This window comes from Ambystoma mexicanum, chromosome 2q, assembly GCF_040938575.1.
Source record: "Ambystoma mexicanum isolate Mex_15411 chromosome 2q, UKY_AmexF1_1, whole genome shotgun sequence".
NCBI classification, from domain to species: Eukaryota; Metazoa; Chordata; class Amphibia; order Caudata; family Ambystomatidae; genus Ambystoma; species Ambystoma mexicanum.
Window position 1 is genome coordinate 1,090,348,947 of NC_090924.1, and position 21,603 is coordinate 1,090,370,549.

The 21,603-nt window shown below is 43.5% G+C and overlaps 1 protein-coding gene across 2 annotated transcripts in view; it reads right to left on the bottom strand.

Moving 5' to 3' along the window:
- The window catches only part of LOC138569960 (protein lifeguard 1-like), a 969,207-nt gene that overhangs the window by 288,082 nt on the left and 659,522 nt on the right, over positions 1-21,603 (bottom strand). For both annotated transcript variants that reach the window (XM_069648440.1, XM_069648439.1), the window contains one exon: positions 9,048-9,138. In XM_069648440.1, the coding sequence (XP_069504541.1) occupies positions 9,048-9,138 (91 nt within the window). The remainder of the gene's footprint in view (positions 1-9,047; positions 9,139-21,603) is intronic.

Genomic DNA, 21,603 nt, shown 5'->3' on the forward strand with positions numbered 1-21,603 from the left:
GGAATTACCGGGTCATTCCAACCCTGGAGGACCCGGTAATTCCTCAATGTAGGAACCCATCCCCATTCGAGCCCTGTTATTAGCTCCATGGTCCACTAATGGGACCCGCAAAGGACGTCTGGTCTGACCAGACGTTTTGAGCGGTTCCCGCTAGGGAACCTCGTAATAGGTTGGTAAGGGGTTACCAGCACCGGCATCCTTACCAGCGCCGTTAACCCCTTACCGCCCACCTCGTAATGAGGCCCTGTCTCTCTATTAGTTCCAAGAAGAGGGCGCACATCCAGGCTTGCGTCTTTGGAGCATCCAACAACATGGCTGAACTCTTTAAAATCTGCAAGGAACTACCCAATCCTTCTGCAGTCTCCACCTTGTCTCTTCCCTCCCAGGCCCTATGCACTACATTGGCCACCCAATTCACTGCAAAGATTCAGGACATCCTTAGTACTCTCTCTTCCTCCCCTTTCCCCTCCCATCCTCCCACCCACCGGCCACCCCGGACCTCTCATCCTCCCTCATCCTTTCTCTCCTCCTTCTCTCCTATCACACCAGATGAGGTCACTACAGTTGTCCACTCTATGAGGGTCTCCTCCAAACAGGTCTCCCCTTATTCTTCCAGAACCATTAACCACAACATCAGCTCCCTTGCCCCTGCACTTGCTGATTTCTGCAATCACTCTATTGCTACTGGGTCTTTCCCCTCTTTCCTCAAGCACTCCCCTATGCGCCCCCTCCTGAAAAAGCCTTCCGCCGACCCCTCATGTCTGGCAAATTACCACCCCATCTCTATCACTCCCTTCCTTGGGAAACCTCTGGAGAAGTTGGTCTTCCCCCAACTGACCCAGAATACTTAGCTCGTTGGTTGCCTACAAGACCATCAATCTGGATTTAGAGCATCCAGATGTACGGAAACTGTTCTCTTGAACACCAGCGAAGAACTGCTTGCATCTCTTGACTCTAACTCACCCTCTGTTCTCATTCTACTCAATCACTCCAATGCTTTTATTACGGTCAACCACTCAATCTTTATAACACGGCTCCATGATACCCTTGGTATCTCTGAGCGGGCACTGAACTGGCAGACCTCCTTCCTCACTGACCGTCCCTCCTAGGTTATCCTGGGTTCTTTCTCCTCTCCCACCTCTATCTCCACTAGTGACATTCCCCAGGGCTCTAACCTTTCACCCGGGCTCTTTAACATCTATTTCACCCCGCTTGCTCACCTTATTGCCACTTGCTCCACACACTTCCAGTCTTATGCAGATGACACCCAACTCTTCTTCAAACATCCCTATCATCCTCTACCTAATCCCTCTACCATTCCTGACTACCTATGTGCTATCTAGTCCTGGTGTGCCTCTAATGATCTTTGTTGCAAGGCCAGCAAGACTGAGATTCTTCCTACTGGGACTCCTGCTCCCTCTTTACATCCTTCACTCTAGCCACCTTCTATGGGCTCTCCCCCTCTCCTCCATCTGAAGCCAGAAATCCTAGAGTCATTTTTGACTCCTCTCTCGCTTTCCTTTCTCACATCATGGACCTTGCCAAGAGGGCCCATTTTCAACTCCACCTCCACCTCCTCAGAGGTATCCTCCCTTTCCTCACTTTGCCCCAGAAGTTCAATATCTCTAGAGCCCTGGTACTCTCTAGGCTGGACTAATTCAACAGCCTCTTCCTTAATCTACCCTCTTCTTCTCTACACCCCCTCCATCTAATCCAGAATAGGGATGCAAGATTTATCCTTGGCCTCAAGCTCATGGACCCTTTCTCTCCAGTCCTAAAATCTCTCCAATGGCTCCCAGTTTCTGTAAGGATCATATTCAAATCCCTTTGCATCATCCATAAGGCTGTCTTGGGCCTGGGACCACGCTATCTACAGCTTGCTCTCACCAAATACTCTCCCCTCCAGAGCTCTACGATCTTCTGGCTCCAACTCTCTGCGTTTCAAGCACTTCTCTAAGCAGCGAGCGGGTGGCCAATCTCTTTCCTCGGCTGCATGCCTCCTCTGGAATAGCCCGAGGAGGCATACAGCCGAGCTGTTGCTCTCCATCTTGGGCTGGATCTTCTCAAATTCTGCAAGCTAATCAAGCATTTCTTCTTTTCTGGCTCCTTCCCCCTCTCGCTCCCGTGCTAAACCCCTCAGTCGCTCAGATTGGTGGCCTGGGCCCTTATGTGTCCTTCTGGGTCCTGGCATTTTGTCCAATCGCCTTCAGCCTCCTCCCTCCCCCTGCACTTTCCTTTGGGCACCCGCTGGCCTGTGCTGTCCCACAAGTCTGGCAGGTGACCACTCTTTACTAAGTGGTCTCTCCCAGGCACTTACCTGTTGCCTTGAAGCTGACTCTCTGGCTCTTCCCCCTCTCCTCTGTGGAACATCTAGCAGATACCCCCCTTCTCTTGTCCCTTTTCTCTCTCTTCACTTGCATGTTCCAAATGTTCACAAGACCTAGAAGGACCGCCTCTGTCTTTGTTCATCATTGTTATTTTATTTGCTTTAGTTCCTTTGTTCCCTCCCCTTTGCCCTGTGGGCGCATTGAAACACAATTTCTTTATGTATAAGCGCCTTACAAATGCGCAATAAAATAAGAAAATTAAATTAAATTAAATTATATGGTGCAAAATGCCACCAAGAATAGAGAGATGGGGTCTGAGGTTGGAGGGTTTTGATTTTAACATTATCCACAAGCAATCCAAAGAATACAATCCGGCAGACTTCATGTCGCAGCATCCACTCCCTGGTTTGTCTGCTGAAGTCTCCATGGCAGAAGAATATGTCACTTTTCTCACCCAAGTCAGTGCATCTGGTCCACTAACCTCAGCTCACATTGGGGAATGTACCCAGTGAAATTTAGGACAGTGTTTTTGGAAGGGCTTCAAGAGAGAGGCAATTCAGTGGCTGATCTTAATGCATTCAGACAGGTGAAGGTCGAAGAAGCCGAGTGGTCATTCCGTCGGAGCTTCAACAGCAGATTGCTGACCTATTGTATGAAGGTCATCGATGGGTCATAGCTACGAAGCGACAGATTAGGAACACCATGCGGTTTCTTGGGATCGACACACTTGTTGAACGTTCCATCAGGCCGTGCCATCTGTGTCAGAGCATGAGGCGACTGGATAATCCAGAGCCTCTTCCAATGTCGGAACTACCCATGGCAGTGTGGAGTCACATTGTGGTTGATTTCTTTGGGCCTTTCAGAGATGGGAAATACTGGCTACTGCTAGTATATCTTGGTATACAAATATGCTGCTACCATGAGGAATTTATTATCCAGAATTTGATACCTGTAATGTGAAAATATTTGGCAGACTTGAAGTTTTGGTCGGCTCTTTTTCTTTCTTTGCTCGGGCAAGCCACCATTTTGAAAATGATAGCCCTGCCAAGATATCTATATATTTTGCAAAGCATCCCAGTTCATATCTCTGGAGGGGCATTGCTAAAAATCAAGCAGGCATTGAGGATGTTGCTGTGGCAAGATTACCAACCAAAGATTGCTTAGATGCCCTAATCATTTCAGTCTGGGAGGACGGCATTGGATTCCCTGATGTGAAAAAATATGGGTGTACCTTGCAGCTGGAGCAAGCCAATGAGTGGCTGCATAGAGACAGCTCCCTCCACCATATGGACATTGACCGATCCTGGTTCGTTGACAATGGCCCACCTCACACGCTGTATTGCAGCCATAACATAAGCATACTACCATTGGCGTCACGGGAGATAGTTTGCACACAAAGGATGGTCACTAAGTGGTTGTGTGGAGAGGGAAGGTGAGGTTGAGGGGGGTGCTACTGAGGACCCCTCTCTGGAATAACAGCGATCTCAAGGAAATCCACAAACTGGACTTCGCAGGGAGATGGGTGGGTAGAAACATTCCATTGCTGGGAGACTTTGTCCTTGGAGGGCAACTGCAACAGTTTGTGACTCTCGCTCAGAGTTTTGGGTTGCTGGCTATAAACCATTTTCCCTATCTGAGATTTAAACATGCAATGTCAGCACAGTCTCAGGATCAGTATGACCTCCCAATGCAATCTCTGCTTGAAGCCAATATTAACAACTCTTTAATTCCCAAAAGAGCCATTTTGGTATTATACTAAGTTATTCTTAATTCCAAGCCCCATGCCCTCGCAAGACCCAAACAGAAATGGGAACTCGATGTGGGTCAGTATTGGCAGGAGGCCTTATTGTCCCCTCGGGAAATAGCCATCCCAGCTCCTCTTAGACTGATCCAACTGAAAATCCTACATGGGGCTATTACACGTGTGATTTCCTATTCAAATGCGGCAGAGCAACACCCCCACATTGCTTATGATGCTGTGCTTCTTATGGCACTTTTTATCACATGTTCCGGTACTGCCCGATGGTGCAAAGGTTCTGGTGCTCTGTGTCAAGATGGTTGTCGTCTACGCTTGACCAACAGGTGCCAGCTGATACAAAATGTTTCTTGTTGAGTATCTGGGGGGACACACATTTTTCAAAGTATGAAAAACTTCTTCTTTCGAAAGTCTTAATTATAGCAAAACGCAATATTGCAATAAACTGGGGCTCCCTCACCGGCTTTCCCCCACTTTCCATGTGGGAACAAGGTATGGACAATTGTATGCTTATGGAGGAGCATATGTAGAGATGGTGGGGCTGCCCCCAAAAACATACCATAATTTGGAGCAGATGGATGTCAGATGGTTTATTTATTTATTTATTTATTTGTATGCTTATAGAGCGCTGAAAGCCCACAGGCATCAGGGTGTTTGACATAAATCATACAACTAACCCCTCCACCAAAGCACAAAACAAAAACATTTAACACACATACAACAGCAAGTATCTCAACGCCAAACCTCTGAGGGTGAACTAAGGCGGTGTGCTACAAAGCAGGACATGTATGTAACAGAGCTAGGGTGAGAGCACAGCTGTTGACAAAGACTACTACCATTCACTATTAATTCAGAACAATTCTGAGGTTGGTAGATACACACACATGTTGTGAAATTAAACATTTGTTTAAATACACGGGTAGACTGCTGGCCCCAAAACCCATGACAATCCATGGGGCACCACTCATCAATCTGAGTTCTTCGGAGTACTTTTAAGTCCAGGGTTCTTAGCGATTAGGGCCCACTATAGAGTTAAGCCAAGCCAAAAGCTTATTTTTCAGGGCTTCTCTAGATTCAAATTGGCTTGGTCTGGCCACATTAGTAATTATAAAATTCCTGGAATCTAGGGCAAAGTTCCTAATACTCAGGTCAAAAATGTTGTACATTTTGTCTTTTCTTTGTCGAATGTTACTACTGGGTGGCCGATCCATCGAAGTAAGTGACTTAAAGGGAGGCGTGATGGCTTCTCGAGGGACGTGGGCCCCCCGACCTGGTGCCGGAGTAACATGCTTTCCTGGAGAGGGTGTCCCACTAGCACAGTGCTCTATGCGAGCTAAATGAAGATCATCCCTATTACCATTCTTACAGGAGGAGGTTTGTGAAAAGTTGTCCGTTCTCTTAACTTCGGCAGGATTCGGTCTCTTTGCACTGTGAAGGGGTGTGATGAGCATATTGTAAGTGACCGAGGCCGCCCATCTCTGAAAGTCCCTCATGTTCAAGCAGGCCTCAAGGTCCCGCAAAAACTGTTGTTGGAGAAGTCGCCAGGGCTCTGAGGTGTTGGACTCCACCAACTCTTTGTCCAAGTTAGCCGCTGTACATTGTACTGGCCGGACCCCCTTTTCTTTGACTGAACTAGCCCAGAAAGGGCTCCCATCAGAATATAACCCTCAGGTTGATCCACTTCTTTATTCTTGTCCTCCACCCCATTGAACACTCCTTTATTATCTTGGGAGTTGGCTGGAGTTGACTGCGGGTGTATAACATATGGTGTCAGGGGGTTGGCCGAATTATCCTTACCAAGGAGTTGGTAGATCTGAAGATCATTCTGAGATTCCTTACTAATAAGCAGGAGTTTACAACAGGCAAGCTGTTCTTGCCTCATTACGACCCAGGCGGTAAGTTACCGCCTGGGCCGTGACTTTACCACCATGGCGTAAACTACGTTTACGCCATGGTGGTTGGCGGACTTACTGCCCCATTCCGACCTTGGCGGGGCGGTAAGTCCCCAATCCCCATTTACCCTTCCCCATTCCCATTTTTGCCCCATAGGGCATAATGGGAGTGGGGAAGGCGTTAATTACGCCACCGTAAATTACGGTGGCGTAATTAACTCCATGGTCCCTTAGCGCCATGGATTTTAACACCTGCTAAAAGCAGGTGTTAAATCCGCCATGGCGCTAAGGGACCTCGTACTCAGGCGGTAAGAGTCGGCGCTGTTTACGCCGTCGTAAAACCCTTACCGCCTGAGTCGTAATGAGGCCCTTAGTCTGCGTTTGGCACTAAGTGCCAGAACCTCTGATAAACAATTGTTGTTCCTACGAGGGGTTAGTAATGGCATAGTTATGTAAGGATCCTCCCTAGACGTGGTGATGGTCAGGTCACTACCCTTGTTAAGGCCCAACACTGCCTTCATCCTCGTCACTGGCATGTTTAAAGTTCAGAGAGTGCCGGTCCCCTGGACTTTCTCGCTGCCTGGAAAGCCTGTCTCTAGTGTTCACCAGGAAAGTAGGCACAAGCCTGTGTTGTTCGCTTACCCGCGAAAGAAGGCACAGAACCTATTAAACGCTTACGCTTGCGCGGGTAGCCTAATGGCCGTTAGAGATTAAATGGTTAAGACTTTTTGCACTTCTGGTACAATTGTCTGCTACTTAGATTGAATGCTTATCTGATTAATGATTATTGTACTGATCGATTTTCTGTTGCTGTTGGCTTCTAAACTGTGGTCATTGACCCCGGATATTTTGTCTCCTTTTTCCTTTTCTTGGCTTTAAAAACGAATAAAAAAGAGTGAATCATGTTTTCATTTGGGACATGCAAATGATACAAAAGGGTCAAAAGTATGCACTTATAATGGACAAGCAGAAGTACCCATTCTCCTGAACGGGTTATGTAGACAGACATGCTAGCACTGATCCTGTAGGTCGCTGTTTTTGATTCGCTTATCACTTGATGTGCTTTGCACCCTGAAGTAACTGCACTGAGAATGGGCAATTGTGGCTGGCTGACATACACCACAGCAGACGTTGGGTGGAAGTGAGAGTTGATCTGCTGCTGCATATTGGGACCTTCTGTGCTCTCTCCCCAACTGTTACCTCACCCTGGCATGTGCAGTTCATGTTTGTTGGAGGAACTTGAAATGTAGAGCTCTATGTTTGTGGTTCAACGATATTCTCTTGGTATGAGTACAGATTTGAGTCCATTGCTCGTCCTCAATAGTAATATTTAAGGCTGATTTCTAATGCATTTTAGATGCATCAATGCCATAATTAGACCAAGTCATTGTTATTTTATATAATGACAAGATAGCCCTTAAGGCATTATTCGTGTTTGCGATATATTGCAGGACAGTATTAGTAGCTGCCTCAGGGGGAATGAGATGAACTTGGTAGCTCTTTCGCCTGTGAAAGTAGAGTAAAATATTAGCGAATTAAGAAGTGCCCTTTTCCCAAAATCTTGCCAGCGTGACAAAGCAATAATTTTCAAAGAAATATTCCAGTTTAACAATTTCCATCTTGCACAAATCACGTAGTGTGCATCCATCATTTGGGAACAATAAACCCTCAATTTAATAGAAAAAAAGAGACACAGTTTAAGATGGAGGACGTGCGTATTAAGATGTAATCTATGACAGGCCCATTAGTAGCAACCGTACCCCAGGCATGGGGTAACGACAATCGAGGCACTGACTCAAGAGAATAGGTTTGTGGTAGAATTTTTTCCATCCAATTACAATGGGGGGTGGTAAGCACCAATAAATAGCATGATGTACCATACAGTGCATATGTTTCAAAATCTGGGGCATTGAGCGTCCCCACTTTTTACAGTAAAGTCTGAATTTCCCAACAAACCTAAGCTGTTTCTTCACCCCATAATAGGGAAATTAATATGGATTTTTAAGTTGTAAAAAAACAAGCTTTTAATTGGAGGAGGTATTCATAAACAAGTAAAAGCACTTAAGCAGCAGTATCTTCTTCATCAATGCAATTTGTGGTACTCCCAACATTGAAATCGCCTTGAGGGCTTCTCTAAACAGACACATGGCCACCCACTGATTGAAGGAGATATAGGGTGTGCACTAACACATAACATCATGGAGAAGCATAAAAAAAGAAATTAAAATTATACCAGCATTCAAGTAATTCAGTTGTTAGAGCTGAACTTTCGTATAGAAGTAATTAAAGATTCCATGGCACATCAGGAGTGAAGAAAAAATGAGATTTGTTACTGTAAAGAATCTTTAATTCACATCATATTTTTTACTGTAAACAACAATAACAAGGGCACCATCAGGAAGTTAGCCCCACCCATTTGACCAGCAGGCCCCGTGGACAAAGCCATTGCTTCTCCGATAAAATGGCATTCGCTGGGTCAAAATCAACAATGCCACCACTGTACGGAGTAGCAATACCTTCCACACGTCAGTTCTCTCAAGGGGCAGAAGGAGGCTCCCAGGCCAGTGCTACCACGGTTCTGCTCGCTGAATCTAGTTCACCACCTCCTCGTTGCTGCGGACGCCATCTGAGCTGGAGCCGCGATTCTCATAATCGTATTGAGAATTGCTGCTCAAGCTCACAACTTCAATGGTAGGAGATATTAGGGTCGTTGCCAGGGGCAGAGTATGGAATTGAGATAGGGAGCCCCTAAAAAGAATATGCGGTTTTCAGTATAATCAGAAACAGATTGATCTTGGCAATAATGTTGTAAACTAAAACTGGTGAGGCTATGTAAACCTCCTGATTGTGAACTGATGCAATGTATCCTTGACCGTGATGCATGCTGCATGGAGATCTGATTTATGTACACATGATGATATATGCCCTCTATTGTAAAGGAGTTTTTGACACGTTATTCTTGAATTGGACTAATATTACATATTTATTAAAAAAATTAAAATAATGTTTTAAAAAGAAACACAGATAGTTTAATGCATTCAACTTATTGACCTTAAAGAGACTTATACTCACAAACAATCCAAGTAAAATGAAGTTGCCAGGCACTTTTCGACGTGCATTGTCACAGCATGCAAGTACAATTATCAGAATAAAAATTGCAGGGCTAGAACAGGTAGAGAAAAAAACATCAGTTAAACACTCAAACGCTCATTTTAAGGTAATCTGTGATATAAAATGGGCACACATTTGCTAAATTCTAACACTGCAATAGCTTTTAAAGACCATTAGATTCTTTCCTTTGTAACTTTGCTGTACAAGTAGAACTCACATGTCCACGTTTTGTGGTTTCCTTAAAGGTAGTTTAATTTGTGTGCACATTTTCACTAGACATAAAGCATCAATTCGTTAACCAAATCCTTCCATTCATCCTCAGGTCTGGGAATATTGTTCCACTAAGATCAAGCAAGGCCATTGATAAAACACTGAACGGTAAAAAGTTTGTCAATGAACATTTAAAACTTTGACTGCTAAATGACAATTCCAATCACGTGGTCAATTGGCATCACGCATGATTGTGGTTGGTGATATGGACATATGTCCCCTCCAAAGTTCCACAACAACGACTGTGAAGATTTATGAAAGCCTACAATCAGTGAGAAGCATCGTAGAGGTGTAGATAAGTGCTTTATCATAGCTCTCAGCACATGAGAAAGAGTGGTCGTCCAACACACAGAAAGAACAATGGATTCCTTTTGAGTTACTGTTTCTCTCTCTTTGGCAGAAGACCACACAAAAAGCTAGTTGGCAAAAGTGATAGTGGTGGTGCACTGTTACACAAGAAATACAACTGAAAACTGAAAACTGTAGGAAAATAAACTAAACACTGTCCAGACAGTTCAATTAAATAGATATGAACAAAACATAAAACTATACACATTAGAATAACCTGAACGAAAATTATTGTTTTAATTATATATAATTTACTCACTCCTTACATTTATCCGCAACCCACAAATTCAATCATATAAGGTATTGAACGGTCCCCAAAATAGATTGTACACCTCTTTTTTTTTCTTTTACCTTAAACAAAAGCTTCTCAAAGTTCGATAAAGTGCATAATTCTACCAACCAATCTTCAACATTTGGCTTCTTCCTAGTTTTCCAAACCCGAAGGATCAGTCTCATAGCTTTTTTTTGGGGGGCGGGGGGTTGGTCGGGTGTTGTTTGTGGAGTGTTGGTGTTTGTTTGTGTGTCTTATATTGGGTGTTTTTTCAACTATTGTATTTTGCTCTTTTATTGTTGAAATAAATTAAAAGGTTTCTTAGTATGTCAGGGGGGTAACTTGATTGTGATGTTTGTTTATTGATATGCAATTTAGTTAAATGGTTTTGAATTGTTTATTTGATTTGCTATTCATTTCTGTATTGTACTGCTGTGTAATTTATCGGTTGACATACTAATAAAAAGATTTTTTTTAAAAAGAATAACCTGAACGAAGCCCATCAATAGCTAACCATCTCCATAACAGTGTGTTCCCTTTACAAAGAAGACAAGAAGGACACTGTAATAATATTGCACAGGTGGAAATGGCAAAATGTAAAATATAAAAATATACAGAAGACCAGGTAACAAACCTGGCCACATAGCCGCTCTCTGTTTAAGCCCTACCAAGCCCTACCAAGGGCAGTGCAATTTGCAAAATTAGAGTCAACTAGTAAATGTTCAACCATACAACCATGGTTATATTTTGTATCACAATCACGATTTTGTTTAGGTTTTTCAAAACTTGATACTTTTGGTATAAATGTTCCACAGTTTGTGTAAATTGGACCTGCCCTGATGAAGGAGCTGTATGCTCCGAAATGCATTGGCACTTTATGTCTATAACAATTATGGGATGAGTTAGCCGCGGCCTCAATAAGATTTTATTAGTGACCAACTTGGAATTTTCTTTTTGATAAACGCATATTACTTTTGGACCCGACTAAGAGATTTATTTGGATGAGTTACATTCTGTAAATACAGTGAACATTTACTAGTTGACTCTAATTTTGCAAATTGCACTGCCCTTGGTAGGGCTTAAACAGAGAGCGGCTGTGTGGCCAGGTTTGTTACCTGGTCTTCTGTATATTTTTGTGTTCCACGAGTCAGGGTGTCTCCAGACTCATCGTAGCCAGCTCCTGTGAATTTTTTGAAGATGATTTATAACCTCAACTTTTTTTGATCCGTTTGAAAGTGAATTTAAACAGGTGGTGCCCACTTACTTACCTTCCTGTAAAATGTAAAATATAAACAGATGTCAACATTCAGGGTTTATATATGTTAGAAGGAACCCGAGACAGACATATGTGCAGTCTAACCCCAGTGCAGAAATATTCTTTGTATGTATGGGGTTTTTCAATAAGTACAAAAACTCGCTCAACGGGCAACTTGGGGCTAACAGAGAAGCTAGTGAGATAAGGCAAGATGGGCAGTGGTCTACAATCATCTGAAAAGAAAGGTCTTCAAATTCGATTCCTCCCGCAGATTTATAGGCAATATATTCCAGGGCTCTGCTGTTTGCACCCCAAAGGATTTCCCACTAGCTTTAGATGTTTAAACTCAGGAATCATCACAGAGCGTAGAGATCTTGCTGCTTGATATCACCGAAAACAACTGGTATGAATTAATTGAATAGTACAGTGAATAGCTTTGTGTTCCAAAGATTTTAAAAGCACCATATCTATAGTCAATGCAGAGATGTAATCCCTGGATAAATATTCATCCATTTTCACCACCTTCAGCAGGAGACGAGCTGCCACATCTGCACTTTTTTGCAGGGGGGGCGTTTCTTTTGATTGAAGGCCCAAATATATGCTGTTACAAAAGTTCAGCATAGAGGAAATAAAGGAATTGACCACCATAACTTGGTATATGAAGGGTCTTATTTGCACTTTTTAAAATAAAAAAAGCAATGAAGAAATCAGTGGGATTAAAGAATAATCTGAGTTGATCAATATGCCCAGGTTTATCATCACAGTAGCAGGCAAAGGTCAGGGACCGAAGTCAGAGGGATTTAAGGTACCATTCACCACCATTATTTCTGTTTTGCTCAGATTTATCTTCGAGAGGATGTTATCCATCAATACTTTAATCCAGGAGAGGCATTCTCTACATTTTTGAGATGTAAGATTTCTATTTCCTACTCCCTCTCCACCTTACTAACCCATGCCACCTTCTCATTTACAGATCCTCCAGAGCGCCTGGGGACCAATTCCATTGGTGACAGTGCGCTATATAAGTACCGTTAACACAACATAACATAACATTTCCCATTTCCCAACAGTTTTACCAAGGGCTGTGTATCATTTGCAGAATACAGGTGGTAAAACCGCTCGCCTCGAATTAAGGAAGCAAGGGTTTGGATAAATAGATTGAACAAAAGTGGGGAGATTGCCGATGCCTGGGGCACCCCACAGTTTTAGATTTTATAATTGCAGAAATATTGAACTAAGGCTACTCAGCTGTCTACTGCTTGAGAATGAAGTAAACCAATTTAGCATCATCAAGTAAAATCCAAAGGAGGATTTTATGGATGATGGTGTTAAATTTAGCAGACACATCTAGCAATATTCGTGCTCCCACACAACTCTTATCTACCTCCATTTTTAGTTGGTCGGTGGTAATGTATTCAGTATTACCACCTGGTGTAAAGCCCTTCTGTGCTGGATCAAGAAAGTTTGTTAATTCTTGAAATTTCTGAGTTTGCTCTACCACCACTGTTTCAGTTGTTTTGCTAGTAAAGAGTTTTGGGAAACAGGACAGAAATGACTAGAATAAGCTCCATCCAGAGATTATTTTTAACAGCGGTTCGTACCACAGCTCTCTTCCTTCTATCAAGTACATTGCCAGTACCTAACACAGGGTTAAACGAATGGACAAAGTCTGTACTAAAAAAAGGGTATGTTTCTTTGGGATACTTAAGTGGAGTGATATCCAACAGTTATCCTGTACATTTGGCAGTATATAGTGATCTATCTATACCGGGTAAAGTTAGCGGCTGAAAGGTGACAAAACCATGACCTTTCCTTTCAACTAGGGGAGTGTGCATTACATGTACCTTTTCATACACAATGCTCTCTTTTTTAATTCGCAGAAGCGTGGCCTTTCATCGTTTCGTTTAACTAGAAAGAAATTTGCCAGATTGTCCACCAGGGACTGTGATGAGATTATGGGCCTCATTATGAGTGTGCCGGTCTGGAATTATGGGTGCCAGTCGCATCGTAACGGCACCCATTTCTGGCCCGCCACACTACAACTCTGCGGGCAGGTGCCGTTGAGACCTGTCGGGAGTAATGGTACCTGCATACAGAGTTTATCGGTCTGGTCCTTCCAATTACCTGTTCAATACTACAACCATCAATCTGTAGCCATAGGCTTTGTGGGTTTTTGTGAAGGGGTAGAAAACTATGCCCTTACTCTTGGCCATGGTGATGGTAATCCCATTTTCCTTACACCCCTCACTGAAAGCAGAGAGTTTATTCATAAAACCAATGGGGGTAAGGGATATAAGTATGTCATTATCTGCATAATTTTGGTATTTAGATTATAGTCCATCCTGCATTTCCCTGCTAGGTTTCTCAATAAGTGATATAAGGGTGCAGAAGGAGGAGACTGAAAAACAGGTGGCATATTGATCGGTATAGACTTTCATTTTAAATGAAAATAAAGAGAAAACCTACCTCTCCCTGTATCTATGAGGGGTTTCCCTGCCTCAACTTAAGTGCTAATGGATCTGTCAGGATGTCTTGGTAACTTATAGTGTCTACCTGTGTCAAAATGTCTCTCTGTCTCTTACACTTATAACTAAATTAAACAATGACTCCCTCCTCCTGGACTTAGTGGCAAAGTTCTCCCTTCCCCTAGTTAAAGTGCCTCACAAACAAACAAAAGGGTTGCAGGTCCTCTAACACTATGCATCAGAAAGTTCAATACTTTGTATCCCAGGGGGAATGACTCCCTTCCCCTGGATCACTGGTTTGATCCTCCTTGCAGGTTCAATTGACAGGAGAATGACTCCCTTCTCCTGGCATTCTTCGGCTTTGCTTTCCCAGTTCACAACACCAGGGGGAATGTCTCCCTTCCCCTGGTCTTTCTTAGACTCTATTTCACAGTTCACAACACCCGGAGGAATGACTCCCTTCCCCTGGCCTTTCTCAGGTTTTGTTTTACAGTTCAAAACACCAGGGGGAATGACTTCTCTCACCTGGTCTTTCTCAGGCTCTACTTTACAGTTCATGTGCAGTTCACAGCACCAGGAGAAATGACTCCCTTCCCCTGGCCTTTCTCAGCAAAGTTCACAACACCAGGGGAAATTACTCCCTTACCCTGGCCTTTCTCATAAAGCAAAGATCCATTTGTGATGAGGGTCCCAGACCCAAGTTTCTCTTCTTCTCCCAGGAGTACTTGGTATACTCTCCTGCCAAGCACTATGATGCGGGGAATGGTTCTCAATCTCCTTTCCTTGTGGATGTGGGTCCCAGACCCGTACTTCTGTGTGACTTGGTTTTGGCAGACCTGGTTCACTCTCCTGCCAGGTACTGACACGAGAAAACGGACTTGCAATATGCTTTCTCTTACTGTCTTCTTGTAACCAACCACAGTGCAGAGGAGGATGACTCCTGAGGCACTCTCTATAATAGTTATCTTCAGAAGTGGTATGTGACCAACTACTGTGCCGAGGAAGATGATTCCTAAGGCACACTCTCGCTTCTTTCACTATTGCTGTAACACCTGGACTCTCATTTTTCCGTTATCTCTTTCTCTGGAGCTTTTCGACGGTTCTTGACAGGTCTGTGGGTCTTGATTTGCGCTGTCTCTTTCTGTCCGGAGCACTCCTGCGCAGCTCTGCTGCAGGATGTTGCTGGCAGTCACTGTGTTCTTCTGTGACCATTCGGTCCACCCGCTTCGAGTTATGCCTCTGCCTTCCAGCTCCTATCTCTGCTCTGGAGTGTTTCCCATGCCACCGGACCAATGATTGATCTCCAGCTTCTGGACTTGTGGAGCGGGTTGCTCGCAGCTTTTTTGACGTCCTCTTGTTGAACCTCCCTGGCTGGACTGCCTCTCCTGCTGGTTGTTGTGCTCCCTTCATGTAGTCCTTTTTCTATTTTTATATTGGCTGGTTGGTATTCTGCTTTAAGTCCCTTTTCAATGACTTTGGCATTTCAATCTTTCTTCCTCTGTCCTCCTCCTCGCCCCAATACTTCTATCATCACTCTCCCTTGGGACGTCCATCTTCTTCCTCATCTCAGTGCAAGTCAAATCTATAGATCTACATAGGTACATGGGTTGGTTGGGTATATGACTGGGGTTTACATACTAGGGAGGTGTCTAGGGTGTTGAGTGAGGGGTATTATACTAAGTCTCCCTTAGATATTCGTCTTTGTCCCTAGAGGCAGAGTCTTTCCCAATGCGATCCACTACCTGAGTACCACCCCCAGGGGGACTATAGGGTAGTGGCCTCACCTCTCTGGCCTCATCGGATGGGGCTCCCCCTCGGGTAGAAGTGACGACATCCAAGGATTCGTCACAGTGACTATGGGTGTTAATATTCTGGAGTAAACCATTTCTGTTGAGCAACATTGGGAGGGGCAGATTTACACTATACACTATATAACAGAGGCACTGTGTATAAAACTGTAAGTACCTGACTATTTAACTTAGTTTCGATTATTTCAGGGTTCTCTTTGATAGTAATCACCATTGATGTAAATGCTGCCTTTATATTATCTTTAGATAAAGGTTTTCAAGATTTCACAATACAGGTTTTGCTGGTCACTACACCAGCAACCATTTTTACTATTTTGGTGCATGAAAAGGACATACAGAAATTATCCATCCTCATTACTTGGGAGCATTTCTCTTCACTTGAACACAGAAGTAAACATTTGATCCAGTGTATGACCGTTAATATGGGTGTGCTGTTGGACTATAGGAACTACTTGTAAGTCTGACATGGATTTTAGCAGATGTTTTGTGTGGGAGTCTGACCAACCTTCACACCAGAAATGTAAATCCCTGAGGATCAGCATTGTAATGAAAGTTCTTGTGACAGCATGGTGAGTCCTTAAGTTACTTTATTGGATTGCATGCATACAGGTTACATCAGGTACAGGAGATGGTAGGCAGGATCTTAAGTATTACAGGGAGAGGCCACTGGCTCCCACCACCCAGGCTTCATGTCTCTCTCTCCAACTCTCTCTAACTGTCCTTGGGCGGAACCAAACTCAAGGCATAACATTCCAGGCTGCAGCATCAGCATATGCTGTGCATTCCATGACATCACAGCCACACAGGATGGATCTATCCAGGAGGTGGGGAAGCAGGATATACACTCCTCCTTTCGTTAGACAACCAACAAGACAGACACTGCAAACCCGGGGTGTTGCTAGGTCTGGAAAAGATCAGGGGCTAAGCTAATGTCGGGACTGGCGGGACTCAGGGGCTTTGATGTCCTGGGTGTTAGTCTTAGCAATGTACAGTGGTGGTGCAAGTTATGGTTGCTTACCTTACCATTACTGGTGATTTTCTGTTTTTTTTTTGTTTTACTTGTAACAATAACGTGCCTTTAACAACGTTTTTTCACTGAATTTGATAGGTTTTTATTAGTGCAATTTAACAATAACGCCCCTTTAACAAAGATCTTTCACTGAATATCATGGGTTTTTACAAGAATACCCATAATTTTCTACATGTCCCATACATCATACTGCCTCCCCTGCCTCCAAAGTGATAGCCACAGAGTCCGAGGACCACGCGAATGTCAGCGGACTTCGGACAGCATTCACACTGCCAAAAAGCACAGGGGTTATCTTACAATGCTATATCCTTCAACCTACAAAGACATATACATAAAACAACAATATATATATATGTACTACATCCAAAAATAAATATTTATAGGAAATCTGTACTTCAAAAACTACAACTATGTTTTCAATTAGTGCACAATATAATGGAATGCACCAAGCAAAAAGCTTAGCTCTACACCTCGAGGTATCACCTCGGTACAACTCTGCTTACAGACAGAGCAACACCTGGCAATTATTTCGGAAGAAGCTCTTAGGAAATAGTAAGTTTCTTCCTCTATTATTACCATTTGTTATGTATACATAACTTATAAGAAATAGCACTATTGTTTTGTTTTAACAGAAATGGCAAGCACACTGGAATATTTCCTGAAAGACGAAATGACTGAAGAAAACAGCTGTAATGGTATACAATACATTTTTTTAAACAAAAAAGTAATGTAATTTGTTCAAGTGTCACTATAATATGCTTTTCGTTTTAACAGTACATGGCGGTGATGAGGAAACCAGGGCCCAATTCGATATGAGAGAACCTGAAGATTTACACAGAGAGCCCCTAACTCCAAATGTACATAATGAACTAATCAAGTTATCATCAACAATGGATGAACTGAATAATCATTTCATGCAGTTGCTCCATTTGTCAAACATTATGTCAAGGAAAATGTTCGCCATCACTGCCCTACTTGTACCTGCACCGGTTCACCTTTTCCCAACCAATTATCCCCATCAAATTCCCTGAATGTAAATGAAAGATGCTATGATGACACCACACTCCCTTCCTCCCATCATGAGCATTGTATTGAAAATCCCAATTATTCCAAACCCATTTATGTTTCCCATTCCGATTCCCCAGCTCTTTGTTAATTGAATTGAATGTATGTTTTTTTCAGTAAATATGTGTGTGTCAGTTTTGCTGCCTGTTTTTTTTTTTTTAAAAAAGCCCAATTATGGTTCCGCGGAGTGCGCAACTCTACAGGATGTCCGTAATCGAAATGGAGGTGATCCTGGATACTAACACTGTCCTGACATGTCCGTATTCCCATTATGCACTTTCAATTAGTCCATGGACCACGCGCTTGTCCTGCGAACACTGGCGCACATGCGCTCCTTGTCTCCCAGTGGTTCCGGACACTGCGCCTGTCTGCACATGTCTGCTCTCATATGGCACACTTTTAATTAGTTTGGAGACACTGCCACTGTCCTGCGAACACTGGTGCACATGCGCACCTCATCTCACTGGGGCCCCGGATACCGTGCCTGTCCGGACATGTCTGCTTGCACACTGTGCACTTTTAATTAGTTCGGGGACTCTGCCCCTATCCAGCAGACAATGGCATGCATGCGCACATCGTCTCCCACCCAATAGGTGTCTGTTGGACAGCCGTTGTGTCATCGGATGTCATCATGTGACCGCACCGACGCGGCATGACAGAAGTGTTAGCGGACGGTGTCCGTAACCCCAGACAGTTTAAAACTGCATTTCTGGTCAATCTGGGGTGTTTCAACCTGAAACATTACCCTTGGAGAGCTCCTAGAGCATGTCTTAGTTGATCTGGCAATTTTTAATAACTTTTTAAGCCCTATTTGTGGCTTGATAGTCCGCTGACAGTCACAACATCCCTAGACAGCCCCCCTGAAGAGACCCACCCTCATTCTCAATCTGGCTGTCCAGGAGAGAGCAGCTGTTGGTTTTCTGTGTAGATCTTTGCAGAAAATGTATTGGCGACCAGAATGGCATCTGTTATTGCCACTTCAGCTCCCCAACCACCACCACCATCCGGAGGGCCTGGAGACAGGAACAGGCATGGAGATACAGAGGAGGATCAAGATGGAGATGAGGTACAGGAAGTCCCTCTCTCCAGCTCCCGTCGTGAGTCCTGGGTATGTCACCTGTTTACCACCATAGGGGGTGTACCAAAGGCTCAGGTAGACAAGGTTCATTGCACTGAGTGCAAGGTTGTACTCAGTCACGGAAAACCGGGACTGTATTCCTACGGGACCACCTCCATGCAGAGCCATCTCAAGTCAAACCACATGGAAGCAGTGAGAAGGGTTGTACCTTTCGAAGGGATGAGTAGGCTGACACCCTCTACCTCATCTTCATCATCTGCTCCTGTCACCGCAAGGGGTACTCCTGTGGGGCAGAGGATCCCAGCGGAAGTCTTGCAGGCCATACATAACACTGTCAACCCTTAGCTTTTAGAGAGTCACAGCACAGTACTGTGTATGTACTGTTACACCACTCTGTAGGGGAGAGCATTTTCAGAGTGCTTTTGAGGCTACAGTCAAGAAGCACAAGAAACACTGCCCTCTACCTGATTAAGGCCCACCCAACCTCTTCCTCTCTCCACCTGCCCCTTTGTCCCTGTGGTTACTGCCCCTTCCCTCCCTTCCATCCCCTACCTTGTCGCTCTTGCAAAAAAGCCAAAAAATAATATAAACACAAAAAAGGTTCCGCCACTTTTCACAATTGAAAAATAGAACTAACAAAAAAAGTGTCATGATGCCCGCTCCCGGGGAGCCGGTTCAAGCCCTGCGTCCCCGAAAGCGGACATCCAGTCCCCAAAGAAAGACCCAGCAACCCCATATAGGGGCACTTTGGACAGTGTCCTGGCGCCAATGGCGCCAGGCTCATAAAAGCCATCAGTCCTGGGGCCATAGGCGCCAGGCACATTATGGGAGTGCTTGGGTGCACTTACCTGATGCAGACCATGCTGCAGGATCCCGGCGTCCTTGAGGCCTGAAAGGAACTACTTTACCTGTGGGACTAATTTACCATCCGGGCGTGGTTGGGGAAGGATACATACCTGATTGGAGGAAGGATACATACCTGGAACTTCTTCCAAGGCTATTTAAACCCCACCCAAACAGCCACACGTGCTTCGCGTTGTTCTGCATCTAGCAGCTGGTCGCTCACCGTGTCTGCTCCTGCATCCTGACTTCTGCCACGCCTGCCAGCATCCTGGATCACCTGCAAAGGAAGAGAAGAAGAGAACAGAAGAAGGAAAAGTCCTTACCTGCTAATATGATTATATGGTGATATGGACATATGTCCCCTCCAAAGTTCCACAACAACGACTGTGAAGATTTATGAAAGCCTACAATCAGTGAGAAGCATCGTAGAGGTGTAGATAAGTGCTTTATCATAGCTCTCAGCACATGAGAAAGAGTGGTCGTCCAACACACAGAAAGAACAATGGATTCCTTTTGAGTTACTGTTTCTCTCTCTTTGGCAGAAGACCACACAAAAAGCTAGTTGGCAAAAGTGATAGTGGTGGTGCACTGTTACACAAGAAATACAACTGAAAACTGAAAACTGTAGGAAAATAAACTAAACACTGTCCAGACAGTTCAATTAAATAGATATGAACAAAACATAAAACTATACACATTAGAATAACCTGAACGAAAATGATTGTTTTAATTATATATAATTTACTCACTCCTTACATTTATCCGCAACCCACAAATTCAATCATATAAGGTATTGAACGGTCCCCAAAATAGATTGTACACCTCTTTTTTTTCTTTTACCTTAAACAAAAGCTTCTCAAAGTTCGATAAAGTGCATAATTCTACCAACCAATCTTCACATTTGGCTTCTTCCTAGTTTTCCAAACCCGAAGGATCAGTCTCATAGCTTTTTTTTGGGGGGCGGGGGGTTGGTCGGGTGTTGTTTGTGGAGTGTTGGTGTTTGTTTGTGTGTCTTATATTGGGTGTTTTTTCAACTATTGTATTTTGCTCTTTTATTGTTGAAATAAATTAAAAGGTTTCTTAGTATGTCAGGGGGGTAACTTGATTGTGATGTTTGTTTATTGATATGCAATTTAGTTAAATGGTTTTGAATTGTTTATTTGATTTGCTATTCATTTCTGTATTGTACTGCTGTGTAATTTATCGGTTGACATACTAATAAAAAGATTTTTTTTAAAAAGAATAACCTGAACGAAGCCCATCAATAGCTAACCATCTCCATAACAGTGTGTTCCCTTTACAAAGAAGACAAGAAGGACACTGTAATAATATTGCACAGGTGGAAATGGCAAAATGTAAAATATAAAAATATACAGAAGACCAGGTAACAAACCTGGCCACATAGCCGCTCTCTGTTTAAGCCCTACCAAGCCCTACCAAGGGCAGTGCAATTTGCAAAATTAGAGTCAACTAGTAAATGTTCAACCATACAACCATGGTTATATTTTGTATCACAATCACGATTTTGTTTATGTTTTTCAAAACTTGATACTTTTGGTATAAATGTTCCACAGTTTGTGTAAATTGGACCTGCCCTGATGAAGGAGCTGTATGCTCCGAAATGCATTGGCACTTTATGTCTATAACAATTATGGGATGAGTTAGCCGCGGCCTCACTAAGATTTTATTAGTGACCAACTTGGAATTTTCTTTTTGATAAACGCATATTACTTTTGGACCCGACTAAGAGATTTATTTGGATGAGTTACATTCTGTAAATACAGTGAACATTTACTAGTTGACTCTAATTTTGCAAATTGCACTGCCCTTGGTAGGGCTTAAACAGAGAGCGGCTGTGTGGCCAGGTTTGTTACCTGGTCTTCTGTATATTTTTGTGTTCCACGAGTCAGGGTGTCTCCAGACTCATCGTAGCCAGCTCCTGTGAATTTTTTGAAGATGATTTATAACCTCAACTTTTTTTGATCCGTTTGAAAGTGAATTTAAACAGGTGGTGCCCACTTACTTACCTTCCTGTAAAATGTAAAATATAAACAGATGTCAACATTCAGGGTTTATATATGTTA